The sequence below is a fragment of the Orycteropus afer genome, unplaced genomic scaffold (assembly GCF_000298275.1).
Source record: "Orycteropus afer afer isolate SDZICR_OR568_19922 unplaced genomic scaffold, OryAfe1.0 scaffold00120, whole genome shotgun sequence".
NCBI lineage: Eukaryota > Metazoa > Chordata > Mammalia > Tubulidentata > Orycteropodidae > Orycteropus > Orycteropus afer.
The window spans coordinates 7,131,786-7,154,637 of NW_006921707.1; the positions used below are offsets into that span (position 1 = coordinate 7,131,786).

The window sequence follows — 22,852 nt, forward strand, 5'->3', positions numbered from 1 at the left end:
GGTTCAAACCCATCAGCCACTCCTCGGAAGGAAGATGGGGCAATCTACTTCCGTAGTGATACTGCCTCAGAAACCCAAGGAGGGGTCGCTGTGAGTCGGGTCTGACTTGACGGCACATAACAACACAACAACAACTCGCTCCTCCTGTGTCCTCTCTGATGTAGGTGCTAACCAACAATGAAAAATACTGTAGGAAGAGGAGGCAGTAGCCCCTAATCTGGCTAACTTTGTTGTTGTTGTTGTTGTTATATGCTGTCAAGTCAGACCCGACTCATAGCGACCCCTCTTTGGCTAACTAGGCCTAAGTAATTGAAAAGGAGCTCTGGTGGCGCTGTGGTTAAAGCATTGGGCTGCTAACTAAAAAGGTCAGCTGTTCAAACCCAGCAGTTGCTCCACAGGAGAAAGGTGGGGCAGTCTGCTTCCATAAACATTTCCATACAGCCTTGGAAACCCTATGGGGCAGTTCTATTCTGTCTTACAGGATCACTGTGAGTTGGAATCAACTTGATGGCAGTGGGTTGGGTTGAGTTTGGTTAAGTAATTGAAAACTGTTATACACAGGATTGATGTGTTAACTCTGAGTGTCTCCAGGAGGGCTGAGAAAGAGGTAAGAAGTGCTTTCTAATGGAATAGTTTTAGCAGAAAATATTTTAAACAGCATCAGGATGAAATAAAAAAACAAAACAAAACCCACTGCTTGACAGAGAGCAACCCTAAAGGACAAAGTAGAACTGCTCCATAGAGTTTCCAAGGCTGTAAATCCTTATGGAAGCAGACTGCCACATCTTTCTCCCACAGGATGAGATAAACATGGTTCAAAAGGAAGTGGGGTTAGCACAAGTAATTGGAAGGAGACATTAGTTCCAATCAAATTACCGTCCTAATCCGCAGCTGTCTTCTTTACATCCCACAGCACTTTATTTATTTATTTTTTTCTTAAAAAAAAAAAAGTACTCCTTATATATTGCTTGTTCTTGGGTGGTACAAATGGTTTGCGGTAAATGACTAACTTAAAGGTTGATGGTTCAAACTCATCCAGCTGTTCTGCAAAAGAAAGGGCTGGCAATCTGGTGATCTGCTTCTGTAAAGATTACAGCCAAGAAAATCCTATGGAGCAAGTCTACTCTGTAACACACAGCTTAGTCATGAGTCAGAATCAACTCAACAGCAACGCGCTTGGTTTGCACATTTCCCACTACACTGATTAAATAAGCAACGAGGACCAAGTGACGGTCCTTACTGATATTCAAATGCACAGAACTTGAAATAAGTTCCACAAATCACTGCAATTTCACCTGCGGTCCTAATTTATCCTTCAGCTCTTCTGGGGGCATCTTTTTCTCTCAACTAAAGGAAGGACTGTTAAGTGTACCTTTTGGCCACATGTATGTGGACCAAATCTGTCCTGGAAGAAGTGCAGCCTGACTGCTCCTTGGAAGCAAGAATGGCCAGACTTCATCTCACCTACTCTGGTCATGTTGTCAGAAGGGACCATTCCTTGGAGAAGGATATTATGCTATGTAAAGAGGAGGGTCAGCGAAAAAGGGGAAGGCCCTCAATGAGACAGACTGACACCGTGGCTGCAGGAATGGGCTCAGGTATAGCAAGGATTGTGAGGCTGGTGCAGGACTGGGCAATGTTTCATTCTGTTGTACACAGGGTCACTATGGTCAGAGCTGACTTGACAGCACCTAACAACAACATGTGGACCACATAAAGTCACTGATAAGTTGTTCCTGTGAATGCCTCTTCCATTCCAAAATAGGAGAAAGAATTTCTGGTTGCAACAGTGGGGGAAGTGTATGTATATGCTGAGGGAACGGTAGGCTCATGGGGATAAGGCTGGCAGTGGTAAGTAAGGAAACAAGTTCACCATTTATTCTTCAAACAGTGACCCTTACTATCTGAGTCTGGACCTCAGATAAAATGTGGTGGGTCATGCATCTATTCTCTCACCTCCCTCACTTCTCCAGCTGTGGAGATAAGCACCACTGAGCATATGGCCAGCCACAGGAAACCAGGAAATAAACTTGAATCCAGTGGCCATCCCATATTTAGAGAAAAAGGAAATAAATCAACTCACAGCACAAACATAGAACGGCTTACATGTGGAAAAATACATACATGGATAGAGTAAACAAAATTACTAGGCATGAAGACAAAGATCCTTTCAGAAAGAACACCAGGGATCCTTACAATTAAATAAGGAGAAAACATCACTCTTCAATCATTTGTCCCCCCATAATAATAAAAGCAAAACGCGGGGGGGGGGGTAATTATTCACTTCATTTTCCACTATTGAGCTTGGTATGGACACTCCTCTGCCCAGTTGCTCTCACACAGTGCATATTCCAGAGTGCCTACGTGTTAAGCAGTTCCTGCATTACCACCCAGTTGAGGCTCTCCCAGTGGGTACCTGGCAGCCCAGCAGCGAATTGTTGTTGTTATGTGCCCTCGAGTTGGACCTGACTCATAGAGACCCCTCCTTAGGTTTCCAAGGCAGTATCACTACGGAAGTAGATTGCCCAACCTTCCTTCCGAGGAGTGGCTGATAGGTTTGAATCGCCAGCCTTCTGGTTAGCAGTCAAGTGCCTATGCTACTAGAGTTCCCCAGCAGCGAATAGGCCACCTAATAATGAAGAATGGAGTCCCTTCTCCAGAGGTAGGTCTGTGATACCAGCATGCATCCAGATGGACACAGTATCCGTGGGGTTTAATTATACATGCTAATGTTCCCCTTCTTTGACATGAATACATTAAAGGTGAAAAGTTAATGTGGTGATGAGAAGAAAAACCACTGCAAAATGAGAAAGGTTTAGCTCTCTTTTTGAGGAAAATAATGCTATCTCTCTCTCCCTCTTACAACCATAACTGTGGTAACATATAGCCAAAAAGCCTGGGCAAAAGAGGAGAGGGACCATAAAAAGCCAGAACAGTGTTTAAGAAATCCTAATGCAATGATAAAGTACACAGCGTCTACCTGACAGGGAAATTTGTCCCCTGAGTGAAAAAGTGAACAGAATGTTTGACTGGTTACTCTAATATTTGCATCCATACTGCAATTGGATCTCTCGGGGGTGGGGGTGGGGGGAAGCTTCTCCTTAGAGTTGTCATCATCAAATAGTATTTACTACAGGCCTGTTTGTGCCACAGTTTGTGTTCAAGATACTATACAGTTTGTATTGTATTACATTTCACACTCCCAAACAGAAGACAACACAGGAAAACAGGAGGGAAGCATGTTATCTGAACCTGCACACACATACTTCCTGGGTGCTGTTCTTAATTCTTCTGCTCATTAGTATAAAGAAGGCTCTGGAACCCTTCTACTCCCACCCCTGCTCTACAGCCCTACTCCTACCCCTGCTGTGATCAAACTCCACCCTCCCCTCGTCCTGAGACAGCCCAACAGAAAAGGAATCTATAATGAAGGTGGAGCATATTAAATTCCTTTCAGAGTTCTTCCTTGGTTTCTGGGAACATGAGCCAATACAAATTTTCTTGGCTATATTAACATATGCAGCTATGCAACAGGGAGATAATAATAAAACAAGAGCCCCTTTGAGTGCCTGTCTTTCTGAGGCTGAGGCCTCAGTGTGAGAGAGAAAGCCCCGTCAAGAAAGCAAAAAGGGTGGGCATGAGGTGGTGAGGGCTCCAAGAGGAAAAAGAAAGTAGAGGCACTGGCCCTGGGGGTGTGAGCTGGAATAGCTCTGATATGAGGTTGCGGAGCAGCAACAGTCTCACAGATGTATGGGTGCAAGGATTTGTAACCAAATGTGGAACTGTGAAATAATTCTTTTACTATCCAAAGAGCCAGAGTAACATCAGTTACTGTAGCTGTTGTTGATTGCCAGGGAGTAGACTGAATTCCTAGCAACCCCATATGATAGTGTAGAACTGCCTTAGGGTTTTCCAGACTGTAATCATTATAGAAGGAGCCCCAGTAGGGCAGTGGTTAGCTCTCAGCTGCTAACCAAAAGGTTGGTGGTTCAAATCCACCAGCTGTTCCTCTGGAGAAAGATGTGGCAATCTGCTTCTGTAAAAATCACAGCCTTGGAAACCCTATGGGGCATTTCCACTCTGTCCTACAGGGTCGCTATGTGTCAGAATCAACTCGATGGCAACTGGGCTTGGGGTTAATCTTTACAGAAGCAGACAACCAGATCTTTCTCCCACTGAGCCATTAGGTGGGTTGGATTCGCCAATCTTTCAGTAGCAGTCAAGCGCTTAACCATTGTACCACCAGGGCTCTTAGTTAATATACAAACCAAACTAAACTCATTGCCATCAAGTCAATTGCTTCCTGCCTGGGTTTCCGAGGCAGTAAATCTTTATGGAAGTAGACTTCCCCATCTTATCTTCCTTCTACGGAGCAGCTGGTAGGTTTGAACAGCCAACCTTCTGGTTAGCAGCCAAATGCCTTAGGCACTATGCTATCAGAGCTCCTTCCTAGTTAACATGAGAAGTCTATTATAAGCCAGTTCTCTTTTCTGGCTAGGAAAAGGACAGCCCTTCCACAGCCGTACACGGCTATTTCTTACTTGGTTCTTCTTAAAAGTTTAGGTCAATAATACCCCTCTGAGCTTAACAGGATGAACAAGATACAGACTTTTAGGAAAAGACTTTTCTGGATATATAAACGTGAAAATTTTATTTTTATTAAAGTGACTTATTCCTTGTTTTGTTTATCTGTATAAGGTACAGCGTTAGCAGGCCAAATATCTTCAATTCTCACTAAGTTTTCAAGTGCTAAGGGAAAAAAAAAGCAGCAGCATAAATCCCTTCTTTAGAGTTAACACCCCCAAATTTGCACTAAGGAGCCCCAGGGGGCGCAGTGGTTAAGGGCTTGGCTGATAACCAGAAGGTGGGCTGGAAGCTGGAAGCTGGAACTCACCAGCTGCTCTGCAGGAGAAAGATGAGTCAGTCTGCTTCCTTAAAGATTTACCGCCTTGGAAATCCTATGGAGCTGTTCAGAAAGGAATCGATGGCAATGGGTTTGGGTTTAGTTTTGGTAAGTTTGTGCTCGACTACTAACCAAAAGGTTGTTGGTTCAAAGCTACCCAGCAGCACCACAGAAAAAGGCCTGATGATCTGCTTCCATAAAGATCACTGCCAAGAAAACCCTATGGAGCGCAGTCCTACTCTGAATACATGGAGTTGCCATGAGTCAGAATCAACTCAGTAACAACGGATATGATATGGTATGGTATGTGTCCTATATAACTCACTGTCATCGAGTCAATTCTGACTCATAACAACCCCTACAGGGTTTCCAAGGATTTTAAGTCTATGGAAGCAGATTGCCTCAAGTTTCTTCCACGGAGTGGCTGGCGGGTTCCAACCACCGACCTTCTGGTTAGCAGCCAAATGCCTTTACCACTAACCACCAGAGTTCCTTATATTATCTTTATAGACAGAGAGATAGATAGATGGCAAGGAATGCAATCCAAGCCAATTAGTTATAAGCCCATTACTTGTCACATTGATTCTGTATCATTTAAAAAGTTGATATACAAACATTCTTGGCTATCAGGTAAAGCAGGAACTCTGGTGGTGCAGTGCCTAAGGCATTTGACTGCTAACCAGAAGGCTGGCGGTTCAAACCCACCTAGGAAGAAAGACTGGGCAATCTACTTCCATAGAGACAACTCCTCGGAAACCCGAGGAGGGGTCACTGTGAGTCGGGATCGACTCAACGGCTGTCAGTTTGGCTTTTTTAATCAGGTGAAGTATAGAATACTGCAGCAAACATTCCAGAAATCAGAAGCGTGAACACCACTATGGCAAATTATTTAACAAATAAAGTTTCACCGGTTTGTTATCTCAGAAAATTAAATGACACTTTCCCAATATAGTTAAAAACAGGCTTTAGTTTTAATATTAAACAAGTCTACCTTTGAGTTGGATCTGACTTGATGGCAGTGAATTTTTTTTTTTTTTTTTTAACATTTTTACTTAACTTTTGGTATTATGGAAATGAGATGATGCTCACAAATGACAAAAGAAATTCAACTACACAGAAATTAAAAACTTTGCTGCTGCAAATGATACCATCAGGAAAGCAAAAAAGACAACTCTCAGAATGGGGGAAAATACTTACAACTCATGTATTTGATAAGAGACTTGTATCCAGAATATGTAAAGAACTTTTACAATTAAATAATAGAAAAGACAAATAAACCAATTAAAAGCGGGCATCCCCATTCTGGATATGAATAGACATTTTTCAAAGAAGATATAAAAATGGTCAATAATCACATGAAAAGACACTCAACATCATTAACTTTGTTGTTGTTGTTGTTATTTGCCGTCGAGTCAGCCCCGACTCATAGCGACCCCTCCTTGGGTTTCCGAGGCAGTATCACTACGGAAGTAGGATTGCCCAACCTTCCTTCTGAGGAGTGGCTGGTGGGTTTGAACCACCACCCTTCTGGTTAGCAGTCAAGTGCCTTAGGCACTATGCTACAATGAAACACTAGCTCACATCCACTACAATGACTATAATGAAAAAGAAAGACAGTAACAAGTATTGACAAGGATGAGGAGAAACTGGAGACCTCGGACACTGCTGGCGGGAATGTAAAATGGTACACCTACTTTGGAAAACAACTTGATAGTTCCTCAAAAGTTAAACAGGGTTACCAGTTGACTCAGCAATTCCACTCCTAAGTATATAACCAAGATAATTAAAAACAAAAGACCACACAAAAATTTTTTACACAAATGTCCATAGTAGCAAAAATTAGACAATAACCCAAATATTCACAAACTGATAAATGAACAATGTATGTGGTATAGCCATACGATGGACTATTATTTGACAACTAAGAGAAATAAAGTACTGATACGTTAGAACACAGATGAACGTTGAAAACGTTACGTTAAGTGAAAGACGTTAGTCACAAGAGACCACATAGTATATGATTACATTTATATAAAATGTCTAGGACAGGCAATTTGTAGAAACAGGGAGTAGATTACTGGTTGCCTACGGCTGGAGTTAGGGGGTCAGGGAGTGAGTGCTATTGGATCTGGAGTCTCCATTAGGGGTGATAAAAATGTTCTGGAACTAGATTATGGTGATGGTTGCACAGCTCTGTAAATATATTAAAAATTATCAGATTGTATGCTTTAAATGAACAAATTGTATGGTATGTGAATTATATCTCATTAAAGACATTTTAAAAAATATGATGATGCTTACAAAAATCAGTCTAGAAGTCCCTTCTACATAACTCCCTAAAATACATAAATTCTTAGAAAAGGGCCATACTGGCTTAATAAATATCTCCACATGGGTTTAAAAAAAAAAGGTCAAAATGAAAAAGGTACTGCTCAATTTCAGAATTATTAGATTGTGTCATTTTGCAACTTCATGCTGCCAAATTCTTCAATACCCACATATTTCAAGACATGATAAATAGATCAATATTACTAAAATTAATGAATAAATGCTGCTAACCAGAAGGCTGGCAGTTCAAACCCACCAGCCACTCCTGGGAAGGAAGACTGGGCAATCTACTTCCATAGAGATGCTGTCTCGGAAACCCAAGGAGGGGTTGCTATGAGTCGGATTGGACTCGACAGCAGCGAGTTTGGTTTTTTTTGGGTAAGTGTGAAGGAGCCAAATGTAAATATAAAACAGAAACACACACTTCCCATTCTTAAAGATTATTATTGAAGTCACATTGCTTTTAAAGTTTGATAGATTATAATTTTCCAAAGGAGAAATACCCGCTAGAACAGTAAATAGTTTTTGTCCTGAGAAATTATTTAGTTAAAAACTCTTATATAGCTCAAGAAGTTCTTTAGGATGTAAGTAAGAGTCTCCAACATGGGTTTTGATTTGCTAGGGGGAAAAGACCATTTTTCCCCAGAAGACTGCCAACACTGCATAGGAATGATTATGAAATGTAACTATATAGCCAAAGAACAATGAAAAAAGTAATATTATCTGAGACTTACAACCAATGCTATTTTGATATATTAGGTACAAGTGCCCTTCTAAAAAAGATTTCCAGATAACATTATTTCATAATAAATTAGAAAGAATCTCCAGTGAAGAGACATAGTTCTCTTTATAAAGTAAAATGTACATTTAATAGCACTTTGTTCTCTGTTAGCATCAACCTAAGGCAGTCCTTTCAGATAGACAAAACGGAATTTCCCCAGTTAACCTAGTACCACCACTGCTAGAATCCCAGGGTGGCACAAATGGTTAAGCACTAAGTTAATAACTGAAAAGTCAGAGGGTCAAATCCACCTGGAGGCCCTTGTGAGAAAGGTCTGGCAATCTACTTCTGAGAGGGCACTGACATTGCAAACTCCATGTGCAGTTCTCTGACACACATGGCATTGCCATCAGAATTGACTCATTGGTAACTGGTTTGCTTTGTTTTGTTTTTAGTGCTATCACCACCCTGCTACCACCACTGCCAGTGAATCAGTTATAATTCAAGGCAACGTGTGTCAGAGTAGAAATGTGTTCCACTGGGTTTTCAAGGGTTGCTTTTCCAGAAATAGACTGCCAGGCCTTTCTTCCAAGGCACCTCTGGGTGGACTCAAACCTCTAACCTTCCAGTTAGCAACACAGCACATTAACCATTCTCACCACCCTGAGACTCCTATTTCCTAGCACACCGATTCTTAAATATTTGATGTGGTAAAAAGTATGTGAAACTGTCACTACAGATTAGGAAGTAAGTACAAATAAGCCTGTGTTTACCTTGCTTACGAGGTATTCTGTCCGTGTCAGGGATTAAAAATTTGAAAAGAGGCTCTGATTCTGTAGGAGGGTGCTATGGGGTTGGGAGAGAGACAGATGGCAGGCATATCTCTCGAATCTGTGATGTGGTGAAAAACTGTGAAATTGTTCACTACAGATTAGGAAGTAAGCAACTGGGTAATCTGACACTGGGTATTGTTGATACATCTTCCTAGTCTCGTGCCACCACAGCTCCAGCCTATCCCAAGATGTAAAAGTAAACGCTGTTAGCAATTGCCATTTTCCACCATGCGGACAGGGTAACAGATAAGTCCATCTGTACCAAGGTAGACTAATGAGGCATGTGCCAGCATGGGGTGGAGAGCTAGGACTTCCTGGGTTCCAAGTGGCCTTCCTGTCATCACAGTTTCACTGGGGGCCTGAAGGATGCTGCACCCATGCCCTTGGGTTCCGTAAACCAACTCCAAACCCACAACTTCTATTGAATTCCCCTTTCTTGACTAAACCAGCTGAAGAGGGAACCAAAGGGACCCTAATGAAAACTGTTAATAAAGTCAATCTTTAGGTCCCTTTCCTTTCCACTTCAGTTTACATCATAGATTAAATTCACCTTAAAACTTAACCCTATCCAAGTTTTTGCTGTTGTGTGCCATCAACTCGATTTTGACTCATAATGACCATATAGGACAGAGTAGAACGACCCATAGGGTTTCCTAGGCTATAATCTTTATGGCAAAGGAGCTACATTGGTGCAGTGGCTAAGGCATTTGGCTGCTAACCAAAAGGTGAGCAGTTAGAACTTACCATTCGCTCCAGGGAAGAAAGATGAGGCAGTCTGATTCCATAAAGATTTACAGCCTTGGAAACCTAATGGGTCGGGATCAATTGGATGGCAGTGAATTTGTTTTTTTTGGGGGGGAATTCTTTAGAGCAGCAGATTGTCAGGTGTATTCTCCTGAAGAGCAGTGGGTGGGTTCAAACCACTGGCTTTTCGGTTAGCAGCCAAGAGCTTCATCATGGTACCACCAGGCCTCTTCTTTCCAAGTTTATCTGCTTCCAGTCTCTCACAGTTGAAGCCCTAGGTTATTTAGGTGATAAAGTGAAGTTTATGTCACTGTATATTTCAAATCCGTGTTCTTCCTGGATTCCCCTACAAGAGGCAATTATTATTTTTCTGTCCAAGACCAGGCAGAGAGGACTACAAATCCATTCAGTTTATGCACAGAAATAATAATAATAAAAAAAACAATTGTTTCAAATTAAGTTCAAATAGGAAGTTTTATTTTACCATGTTAGATACACTTACATGTTTAATTTTTCATTCATGTTTCTGAGTAACTCCAGCTTTTCAGCTACTATGGGTGTATGTGAGTGTGTGAGTGTGTGTGTGAGACTGTGTGTGTGTGTGTGTGTGAGAAACTTGTTTTTAAAAGGCATTCTTGTCTGCTACTTTTAGGTTGGCCTAACAATTTGCATAGTAAATTTTATATATGCATTCCCATGTAGTAGTAGCAGTGTTCCCAAAAGGAGAAGAGTATCTTCTTTATCTCTTTGCTTCTAGCTATTTCTCTTAAAGTACAAGGGAAACAAAAAGATAAAATTGCATGTCCCTTTTGGCATTACATCACATCTTCTGATAGCACTCCCATCCCATAAGCTGCAGAGGTGATTGTTGTTGTTGTTGTTGTTATGTGCCGTCGAGTCGCCCCCGACTCATAGCGACCCCTCCTTGGGTTTTCGAGGCAGTATCACTACGGAAGTAGGATTGCCCAACATTGCCAAAACAGAGTGGTGTGTTCTAAGTGCTTCGAGATTATTTTATGCTGTCTAGTGTCATATATCCTCTGTCTTGAGCTTCAGGAATTTGGCCTCTTTAAATCAAGACTTCTGGAATTGTCTTTGGCAACTATATGCCTAGCAGAAAAGTCTGATTATTTTGGCTGCCTTGTGTCACATAACAACAGGTAGTCGCAGACATCCAGTGGTTTCCTTAGAGTGGGTTGCTTTCTTTATGGCAATCAATTTATTTGGCCCAGCTGTCAAATACTCAACTTCCCAATTAACAACTGGAAATAGAATTTGAGCCACAGGAAGGAAGAAAACACAGAGTTTCCCAAACAAGAATTTAATGAAAATACTTAGCCTAGTCTCTAACGCATCTGTGTTTTTTCCATAAAGCCTACATGGACATTTGGAAAACAATATACCTACAGAGATTTCTCCACATAGAAAAGTTTCACATGATATTTGACTGGGCCATGGGCCAAGCATCCACCCTTAAGAAGTTAACATAAATTAATTTAAAACTGGAAGTGAAGCAGACAAAATTGTTGACTAGTTTCCTCTTATTAATTCAATGAAAAGACTGAAAGGGCTTAACCTACTGGCAACAGTTTTCAATCTCAAGGAAATAAGTAACACAAAGGAAAAATCCTTTCACTCCACATCTTGGCTATTCCTTGGGTCAAAAGTGAAAGAAGGAAAAAATGTATTATAATGTATATACATTAAAAAAAAAAAAAAACTGCTATGTCAATTCCAACTCATAGCAATCTCCATTGGATTTCCAAAGCGGTAAATCTTTACAGAAAGAGTTTGACCCATCTTCCTTCCGTGGAGCAGCTGGTGGATTTGAACCCCCAACCTTCTGGTTAGCAGTCAAAACTTAGGCATTGAGCCACCAGAGCTCGCTTTATGATATACGGAACATATTTTTTCTCAACCAACTCTTCCTGACCAAAAGGATTTTTTCCAAGCATAACAAAAGACTATAAAGGAAAATTAACAAGACAGGAGGCAACAGGGCCTCAAATTGACAAGAATGACTGCAGCAAGGCTTTGGGAGTAGCAGCTGAGCTGAGCAGGTAACAGCCCTGAGTAACCTGCATAGATGCTTTGGGAAATGAACTACTATTCTCAAATGTAGAGGGGCAGGAAGGATCATGGAAAAGAGAGCCTGAAGACACTGCCAAATCCTTTACTTGGATGTTTTCTGGGCGTGAATATTAAAATTGGTAAAATCACAATTTGAGGGAAGAGTACAGGAAGTTTTTCTTAGCATCTCCTTTCTTGCAAGAGCACTGATATATCAGAACGAAGAATGAGTCCTCTTTACATTGAGGCTTAGGAATGAAAAGACATTTGATTTTACGGCACATGCCTATTCTAACTAACTTAGGAACTTGTAGTCCTTGCAGTTTACAAGATCACAGTAAGCTCGTACAGCAGGACTAAGTTCAAGTGCACACCACTCACTGAGTGGATTCCACTGCCCTTGATTATTTTTGGAAAAACTGTAAGTACCCAGAGGGCAGGATTTTGATGCCTATTTCTTTGTTCCACTTGAGTTTCTTGCACATAAAATATTCGGGAAAGTTTTTAGGATAAAAAAATAATTAATTGCCTTAGTCTTCAAACCAGTTTTCATTTCTGCATCATGAAGCAAAGGTATGCCATTCTCTCCTTTAAAACACAACCATGTTATCCATCCAACTATTCTTGAACCCCACACTACATGTGCTCAATAAAAGTCAACATGAAACATTTAGAAAGGGCCATTGCTGTCCACAAGTCCATTAAATGTGCATGAGTGCAAAGCCTTACTCTATTTGCGGGACTTACTACTATCTAGGAAATTAGTTCATATTTCAGTGTTGTAAATTACACCATCCAAAAAAAATGATTTTTTTTTTTTTTTTTTAAATACCTTTGCTATCACCTGATGTGCTGAACTCCTAAGTGGTACAAATGGCTACCATGCTCAGCTGCTAACTAAAATGTTACAGGTTCAAATTCACCCAGATGTGCCTCTGAAGAAAGGCCTGGTGATCTACCTCTGAAAAACCAGCCACTGAAAACCTTATGGAGCACAGTTCTACTCTGACACACATGGGTTTGCATGAGTCAGAATCGATTCCATGGCAACTGGTTCACCTCATGTTTGCTTATTACCTCTTCGTGTGATCCCACACTCTACTCCTCACAATACTGGTTGCACAGCAAACTCTGGAATAGAAGTACTGTGCACTAGAATTTTACCATCAGAACATAAAGTCACTGTAACGTGAAAGTCTATGCTACGGGAGAAGAGTCAGAGGCTGTGTGACCCCTTTAGTTTGAACAGGAACACAGCAGATGGATTACTCTAGGTTACTGAGACCTTCTGTCATAGGAGGGTGGGTTCAAAGATACTAAAAGGGGTTGGCCTGAATAATCTAAAATTTCAGCTTACAGCAATCCTTCTAGACCTCCCATCTGTATAGGAGAAGCTGCACTATCACTGAAAAGTTTAGAAAAATGGGGCTGCAATAAGGATTTAACAATTGTATTACATTTTATCTATATAATATCATGACCCCCTGAAATTTCAGTGTGTTCTGAATTAACATCCAAGAACAGAATTCTTAACCCCACCAACTGGCAAATACAGGTACTTCAAGTGTTTTGACATAATAACTAAGTAAACTGCTATTAATTTCTTACTTTCCAACCTACTGGTCAACCAGCAACCCAGAACTGCTGACGAAATTACAGATCTAAGAGAAGGTATTTCCCTAATGCACTTCTTGCTGTTGTCCTCTAAGCATAGCAAATTACAAACTGCACACAGCTTTTGATTCATATTAGCATTTTAAATAAAGTTTCTAAAAATAACCTTTAAACAGCAGTGGCCCACTGATGCAATATGACTTGACAAGTATTACTGCTAGAACTTTTTTTTCATCCCATGTTCAGTCATACCTTTGCATTAAAAAGCCAAAAAAAAAAAAAACCAAACTGACTGTCATCGAGTGGATTCCAACTCATAGCAATCCCCATTGGGTTTCCAAAGCTATAAATCTTTACAGATGTAGATTGCCTCATCTTCCTCCCACAGAGCAGCTGGGGGATTTGAACCTCCAACCTTCCAATTAGCAGTCAAATGCCTTACATACCATACCACAGGAGCTTCTTTTATATTAAAAAGGCACTATTTTTTTTATCTGTTCCTTAGAGGAGGGGGCAGATAGGAGACCAGCTGGGTAAGAATCCAATATACATGAATTTTATATTTTAAGCCATTTTTCTTATATTTGATATAGTGTGGCTGAGATTACAGTTAGATACTAGTAAAGAATTAGTCATTCATCTAAAGAACATAGGTTATTATAATATTCTATTATGAAATTTTCTAGTCATACAATATCTCATTGCTACTCTCTTGATATTTATTTCAAGTGCCATCTGAATTGCTTATTAAATTAAAAAATATTTTAATGGTCCTTAAGAATACAGTATAAATATATCAAAAACACAAGGGTCTCCATTAGGAAAGAAAATATATTTTGATCAATTAGCAGAAGTGCCGTGGAATGTCACTGAAACCTAAACTCACTGGCATTGAGTCAATTCCAACTCATAGCGACCTCTTTGGGTTTCCAAGGCTGTCAATTTTTACGGAAACAGACTGCCTCATCTTTCTTTTGTGGAGCAGCTGGTGGGTTAGAACCACCAACCTTTATGTTAGCAGTCAAATGCCTTAACCACTACACCACCAGAGCTCCTATTTGGAATGTCCTTAGACCCCCATTTAAAATTATGATGTACATCATCTTAGAAAGGAGTGATGTTTTCTAGTAATCTGCATCATTAACAGGAAAAGAAGATTATATTTAATAAGACAGGTACACAGCTAATATATGCAAACACATACACACAACACAAGTATTTAAGCCAAGTAATCTGATCCTTCCCTTATTCACTGCAACAATGTAACATTGCCAATACTGGTTAATTATAACCCAAGACAGAAGAAGTCCAGTGAAATTATCAGACCATGAATATTATAGAATAAAATCAAGTACCTGATAGTTTCATGAGAAGTTCAGATGCTGCTTTGACTGACATATCCCGCCTTAGCACGTTCCCCTTCCCCTCCGGGGGCTGAAGTGTGTCCTCAGGGATGCTTGGGGCTGACACTTCAGATTCTGGGGTGAACACATAGCTGGACCGGGGCAAGGTCGCACTTACAGATTCCTCTTCCTTAGGCTCCTCTTTCACTTTAAAATTAAGATTCATGGGCTCCTTCTGATTTGCAGCTGTCAAAAGAAAAAAGGGATTATATACATATACATACATACAAAAGGCTACTCTCCCTCTAAGCTGCCCCCATACTCAATGAAGTACACAATGCACGATCAACCGTGCTAAATAAATAGCAGGAAGGGACCACAACTGATCCAAAAAGTCTGAGCACGAGGCTCACAAATTCAAACCTCTCCATCAGTGCAGGACTCTCTCGAGTGTGAGCTTCTGAATCTTTTGAACCTATAGTATTTTAAGAAACGCTACCTCTACAAAGTCATTGAGCATTTTCTCTTTAGTTTCCTAAATGTCTTCTTTCCTGTACATGCGGCTGACTCCCTCACCTGTTAGTGCTAATAGGTAGGACAGGTCTCCTCACCTAATCCTATTACCGAAGAATCCTTTCAAGAAATTATGTTCTCATAAAATATTGAGTACAAACATGAGTCAAAGGCCATAGTCAAAGCAAAAAATTGGGGTGGAGATGAGTAAGACAAGGTTGGAAAATTTACCAAAGAGAAAAGCTATACAACTCTTGCCTTTACTGTATAAGCTGTTACCACTGACCCACAGACAGTGGGCCATGTACTTCCAATTGTTTTTCTGGTAATGGTGACAGGATCCAGTGTAGCCTGAGTCACCTCCGAGTCCACAAAGGGCATTACTTTTTTTTCCCCATTCACTCATCCATCAATCTATCCATTCATCCACCCATCCATATAACCATTCATCCATTTATCCATGTGTCCATCTACCCATCTACAATGGGCATTACTTTTTAAAGATTTCATTTTATTTTAGAATAATTTTAGATTTACAGGAAGGTTGTAAACATGATTTAAAGAGTTTCCAAATACCCACATACATCAGCATCTCCTAGTGTTAGTATTTTATATAACCATGGCCATGGTGCATTTGGGAGCTTTGGTGGCACAGAAGGCTGGCGGTTCAAAGCCACCAGCCACTCCTTGGAAGGAATATTGGCAATCTACTTCCATAGATGTAATGCCTCGGAAACCCAAGAAGGGGTTTCTATGAGTCGGAATCAACTTCATGACAGTGAGGTGTTTTGTTTTTTTTTAATGGTATATTTGGCAAAACAAAGAAATTCACATTTCCATGAACTAAACTCTAGATTTTATTCAGATTTCACTAGTTTTCCCACTAATAGCCTTTTCCCATTTTTGGCACAACTGGTTGGTGTGGAGTGTATGGTCAGGGCAGATGCTAACTGGCCCATCATGGGATAGATTCCGTGGCATGGCCACACTCAACCAAGCCTTCACCCACTAGCTGAGGACAACAAGAAAGAGACAGGCATCTTCCTACCACTTCCCACTTTCACAGGCATCTTGCTCCACACCTTTAAAGACCCATGTAGTAGGATTTTTTTTTTTTTTTTTAATAGGAACGTCAGGTTGGTTATATTGGGTGTGTTCATCTTTTGAGTTCTGGTGATGTACTAGCTAAAGCATTCAGCTGCTAACCAAAAGGTCAGTGGTTCCAACCCATCAACTGTTCCACAGGAGTAGGATGAACTTGATGGGAGAATCAACTCAATGGCAGTCAGTTTGGTTGGTTGGTTTTTTTTTTTTTTTTTTTGGCCTTCTGAGAGAGGTTAGGAGTTCTGGTAGTAAGGCATTTGACTGCTAACCAAATGGTTGACAGTGTGAACCCACGACCTGCTCCATGGGAGAAAGATGAGACAGTCTGCTTTCATAAAGATTTACAGGCTCGGAAATTCTGTGGGATTTGCTATGGGTTGGAATAGACTCAATGGCAGTGGGTTTGGTTTTTGGTTGAGAAAGATAATGTTATCCTAATACGAAGGTTTAATAATGATTATTAGAACAAATCTTACACCCAGCTTAACAACAGCAACAAAAATAAACCAGGATGAAAATAATTCTAAGGCAAACCCCTATCACCTCCCCCTACTACCTCCCTCCGTGTAAATATACAAGTGCAATATCCTTTCTCATGTTGTTGTTGTTAGGTGCCATTGAGTTGGCTCTGAACCACAGCAACACTATGTACTACAGAACGAAACACTGCTGGGTCCTGCACCATCCTCATAATCTTTGCTATGCTTGAACCCTAGCATTGGGAAAGTCAACTGCAAAGGAACTGTTTCAAGTGCTGAGGAGCAAGGATATCTCCTTGAGGACTAAGGTGCGCCTGACACAAGCCATGATATTTCCAATCGCCTCGTATGCATGTGAGAGCTGGACAATGAATAAGGAAGACCGAAGAAGAGTTGATGCTTTTGAGTTGTGGTGCTGGCAAAAAATGCTGAAAGTACCATGGACTGCTAAAAGAACTAACAGATCTGTCCTGGAGGAAGTGCAGCCAGAATGCTCCTTGGAAGCAAGAACGGCCAGACTTCGTCTCACCTATTTTGGTCATGTTGTAAGAAGGGACCATTCCCTGGAGAAGGATGTCATGCTTGGTAGGGTGGAGGGCCAACGAAAGAGGAGGAGGCCTTCAACGAGATGGATTGACATAGTGGCTGCAATGATGGGCTCAAGTATAGCAGGGATTGTGGGGCTGGCATGGGATCGGGCAGTGTTTCGTTCTGCTGTGCATGGGGTCACTATGAGTCAGAAACGACTCAGGCACTTAACAACAGCAACAACATGCTTGAACCCATCGTTGCAGCCACTGTGTCAATAAATCTCATTGAGGGCCTTCCCTTTTTTCAATGACCCTCTACTTTACCAAGCATGGTATCTTTTCTCCTGGGAATGGTCCCTCTTGACACCATGACCAAAGTATGTGAGATGAAGTCTGGCCATTCTCACTTCTAAGGAGCATTCTGATTGTATTTCTTCCAAGACAGATTTGTTTGTTCTTTTGGGAGTCCACAGTATTTTCAGTATTCTTTGCCAACTGTACAGTTCAAAGGCATCAACTCTTCTTCAGTCTTCCTTAGTCACTGTCTAGCTTTCAAATGCATATGGGGCAATTGAAAATACCATGGCTTGAGTCAGGTGTACCTTGGTCTTAAAAGTGACATCTTTGTTCCTTAACACTTTAAAGAAGTCTTTTGGAGATTTGCCCAGTGTAGTACATCATCTAATTCCCTGACTGCTACTTCTATGGGCATTGTGGATCCAAATAAATGAAATCCTTGACAACTTCAATCTTTTCTCCATTTCTTGTGATGGTGCTTATTGGCCCAGTTGTGAAGATTTTTGTTTGCTTCATTTTGAGGGGCAATCCATACTGGAGGCTGTAGTCTTTGATCTTCGTCAGAAAGTGCTTCAAGTCATCTTCACTGTCAGGAAGCAAGGTTGTGCCATCTGCCTGTTGCAGATTGTTAATGAGACTTCCTCCAATCCTAATGCTGCATTCTTCTTCATATAGTCCAGCTTCTTCAGATTACTTGCTCAGCATACACATTAAGTAAGTATGGTGAAAGGATAGAACCCTGACACTTACCTTTCATGATTTTAAACCATTCAGTATCTCCCTGTTCTGTTTGAACAACTGCCTCTTGGTAAATGTTCCTCATGAGCACAATTAAGTGTTCTGGAATTCTCATTCTTCAGGAAAGTACCCATAACTTGTTGTGATTCACACAGTCTAATGCCTTTGCATAGTCAATAAAACACAGGTAAACACCTTTCTGGTCTTTTTTGCTTTTAGCCAAGATCCATCTGACATCAGCAATGATATCCCTTGTTCCACATCCTCTTCTAAATCCAGCTTGAATTTCTGGCAATTCCCTCTCAATATACTGCTGCAACCATCTTTACAATATCTTCAGCAAATTTTACTTGTGTATGATACTAATAGGAGCTCTGGTGGCATAGCATCTAAGGCATTTGACTGCTAACCAGAAGTCTGGAGGTTCAAACCCACCAGCCACTCCTCGGAAGGAAGATTGGGTAATCTACTGCCTCGGAAACCCAAGGAGGGGTCGCTATGAGTTGGATTTGACTCGATGGTAAGTTTTTTTTTTTCCCCCTTGGTGATATTAATGATATGGTTAAATAATTTACCCATTCTGTTGGATCACCTTTCTCATAAAGACTCAAAAATTCACACAGACCATTAATACTTAAAAACTGGACTCCAGAAGGCTAAAGTAACATGAGCAATTTTTCTAGCATCAAAATGCAGAGGTTGGGACATGAACCTGCATCCATGAGCTGCTAACCCTGTGTCCCTTACCTCCCTTTACCACACTGCCACTCCACCTCTGTTCCCTGTGGTATAACAAAACTTAAATGTAACTTGACCTTCAAGTCTTTGCTCAAATATCACCATCTATATCCTGACCATCCTGTTCAAAATTGCAACCCCCAGCCACCAGTACTCATAATTTCCCTTACCCTGCTCTAACTGTTCTATTTCCTCAAAATAATTATTATCTTATGTTGTTGTTGTTAGGTGCCATCAAGTCTTTTCTGACTCATAGCAACTCTTACGTACAAAAGAACACACACTGCCTGGTCCTACCCCAACCTCACCATCGTTGCTGGTTAAGGCTACTGTTGACGCAACTGTATCACTCCATCTCACTGAGGCATAGCTTCCAGCATCACAGCAACATGCAAGACACCACAGTACAACAGACTGACAGACAAGTGGTAGCTCATCTAATAACAGGCCATACTTATTCATTAGGTTCACAGCCACTCCTCAGAAGAAAGACTAGGCAATCTACTTCCATAGAGATACCGCCTCAGAAACTCAGAGGGGGCGCTATGAGTCGGAACCTATTAGACAGCAGTGAGTTCAGTTTTTGGTTCCTCCAACTCAAAAGGAGACATCATGAAAACAATGATTTGTGTTTAATGCTGATGTACCTGGAATGTCTAGAATAGTGCCTGGCACATTGTTGCTGTTGCTGTTGTTATGTGCTAGCAAGTCGGATCCAACTCAAAGCAACCCCTTCTTGGGTTTCTGAGGTGGTATCGCTCTGGAAGTAGATTGCTCAACCTTCCTTCTGAGGAGTGGCTGGTAGATTTGAACCGCCAGCCTTCTGGTTAGCAGTCAAGTGCCTTAGGCACTACAGGTGCTCAATGTATTTTTGTTGGATGAATATAATATGATGGCACACAAATGAGTGACATCTCATGATGCTCCAATATTATCTGCAGTTAACAAGAACTTTATAAAAAAAAAAAAAAAACACTTGCTGTCAAATCAATTCTAACTCATGGCAACCCTTTGCATGTCAGAGTAAAATTGTGCTCCATAGTGTTTCTAATGATTGAGTTTTTACAAGTAGATTACTGGCCTTGTGTGTGAACTATGTAGTTTGTTTTGTTTTGTTTTGTAATTTTTATTGTGACTTCGGTGAAAATTCAGAGCAAATTCATTTTCCATTTTTCCATACAGCAGTTCTTACACATTTTGTTTAATGACATTGACTGCAATTCCCCACAATGTAACAGCTCTCTTCCCACTTCCCACCTATAGTTACCTCTTCCCTGCGTCCTTCTTTCCTATGCATTCCTGCCCCCTGAGCTATCTCCCTGTGCAAATGCTGCCCTTCTGTTCTCCTATAACTGATCATTCTAAGGAGTGTATATTTACCTGGTGTATAAGTTCACCCCGTATGCCTGTCTCTTGTTTGGCTGGAAGCTACAGGAGTTAAGTTCAGTTCCAGATCTGAAGGGTACTGGGGGCCATAGTCTCAGAGGTCTCACCAGGTTTTATAAGACCAGTAAAACTTGCCCTTTTTTTTTTTTTTTTAATTTTTTTGAGTTTTGTTTCACAATGTTCTCCCACTTTATCCAGGATCTCCTGTACAGATCCCTTTCCAAGTGGTTGAAAGTGGTAGCTGGGCCCCATCTAGTTCTTCTGTTCTCATGGTCATATAGGCTGAGGATCACATGGTCTACTAGTGCCTTGAACTAATTGTTGCCACGTGTCTTTGGTTTTCTTCATTTTTCTTTCCTCTGGATGAGGACAGACCAGTTGTTGCATCTAAATGGCTGCTTGCAAACTTTTAAGACCCCTGTCGCTACTCACCAATGTAGGATATAGAACAATGTCTTTGTGTAGTATGTTATGCCAATTGAGCTTTGATGCCCCCTGCAACCATGGTCCCGAGTCCACAGGTCCAACTACTTGCTACCTCAACGATGTTTGGCTTTGGCCAAAAAGTTATCATAACTTTGCCCCTTGTTTCCCTGGCCTTTCTTCCAAGGGCATTTTGGTGGACTCAGACCTCCAACCTTTTGGTTAACAGCTGTGTATGTTAACTATTTGTATCACCTAAAGACTCCTTAACAAGAACTCCGTTGTGTTGTTGGTTGTTACCAAGTCAATTTCACCATTCAGGAACTCTATCTAAATGAGAACTGAAACCCTCAAATTGTCTCACCAAAGACAATCAGAAGTGCTTTCCTGGATCTAATCATTAGACTGGGGATATGCCTTTTGATATAAAGTTCAAAGACCACCAGCCTTCTGGTGAGCAGTCAAGTGCCTTAGGCACTATGCTACCAGAGCTCCTTTTGTTACCTAGACCACACCATTTACTTGTTGTTAGGTGCCCTCAAGTTAAGACTCCATGTAACAGAGAAGAACTGTCCCATAGGGTTTTCTTGGTGGCAATCTTTACTCCAGGTCTTTCTTCCATGGAGAGGCTGGTTGTGCTTGAACCACCAGCCTTTCAATTAGCAGCCAAACACTTATCTGTTTACACACCTAGGGCCCTTTAGCCTTTACTTAGGTATCTTTGAACAACCACTTGGGCTCTGGCATTCCTAAAGGAGAAGCACCAGAACATCTCAAAGAAAGTACTTAAAATCTAGCCCTTTGCGGGCAATGCCATCAGAGTCTGAACCAAAGCTCAATCCTCAATACGTATTTCTGACCTATATCTGGAAGGCTGTTCCTGAGAGGGCTTTGTTTATTTATTACATTTCTCCCTTTTGTACCTTTCAATCTCTTCTGGGGACTTCTGCAGGCTACCTTCTAATTTGTTCTCTGCCTAAGCCTTTCCTCCAGAATCCTTCATAAATCTTTTTCAAGAGCATCCTTAGTAATGATAGAGTAATTAAATGGTGTGTTTATGAAGTCCGAGATTCCCTTTTCTCTGAGAAGGAATAATATGAAGTGAATGGTTATACATTTTAAAAATACTCCCGTGCTGCATCTTTTATTTGTAAATTTTATGTTCTAAGGTGACACAAAGAAAAAGATTAAGAAACTACTGAGGCCTTAGAAGCAAGCCCCAACTTCTAGAAAAGGCAACCATTAAGCAGATGCTATCTAAACATGTAAGTGGTTTTTAGAAGCATTAGTCAGAAAAAACATTCCATAAGATTTGAAAGAGAAAAAAAAGGTACTTATCATTATTAGACATAACTTGGATTTGACAGGATTTCATTCAATAAGACATTAAAAAATAAAATGAAACAAAGGCAAGATGTCTGTTATTGGATTATAAATTTTGAAAGCACCACATACCTGGTTTTCATCCTGACAATGTCAAGAATAGCATAAAACTAATAATGTGCTGGGGAGATGTAAATGTAGCTAATGACATATCAGAAAAACATGTGGGGAACATGCATTTGTCGAATTTTAATTTCCCAAACACTTGAGTCTAAATAGAAAATGTAAAAATAGAAACAAGGCTACCTGCTTTCTCTCAATTACCAGAAATATTTACACTGAAAAGATCACATAAAACCTGTATTTTAAAATTAGTATGACTGGATAATTGCCATCATTTTTTTATTATCCTACTTAAAAAATAAAAATAAAAACATGCAGAGACAAAGGTGGAATCAAAGGTGTTTTCTTTTATCTCTGGGAAAACTGCTAAGACAAAAGCAACAAATTATGACTCATTTAGTCTTCTCTCTTACTCAAAACTCAAACCAAACTCACTGCCATTAAGGCGATTCCGACTCATAGCAACCTCCATTGGGTTTCCAAAGCTGTAAATCTTTACAGAAGTAGACTGCCCCATCTTCCTTCCACAGAGTGACTAGCGGGCTTGAACCGCTGACCTTTTGGTTGGCAGCCAAATCGTTTATCCACTACGCCACCAGAGTTCCTCTCTCTTATTATTAACACAAAAAAATCTGGATATAT

The 22,852-nt window shown here is 40.7% G+C and overlaps 1 protein-coding gene across 1 annotated transcript in view; it reads right to left on the bottom strand.

Moving 5' to 3' along the window:
- The window catches only part of ZNF827 (zinc finger protein 827), a 211,940-nt gene that overhangs the window by 141,789 nt on the left and 47,299 nt on the right, over positions 1-22,852 (bottom strand). The window contains 1 exon segment of the mRNA XM_042781433.1: positions 14,569-14,802. Coding sequence (XP_042637367.1) covers positions 14,569-14,802 — 234 coding nt within the window.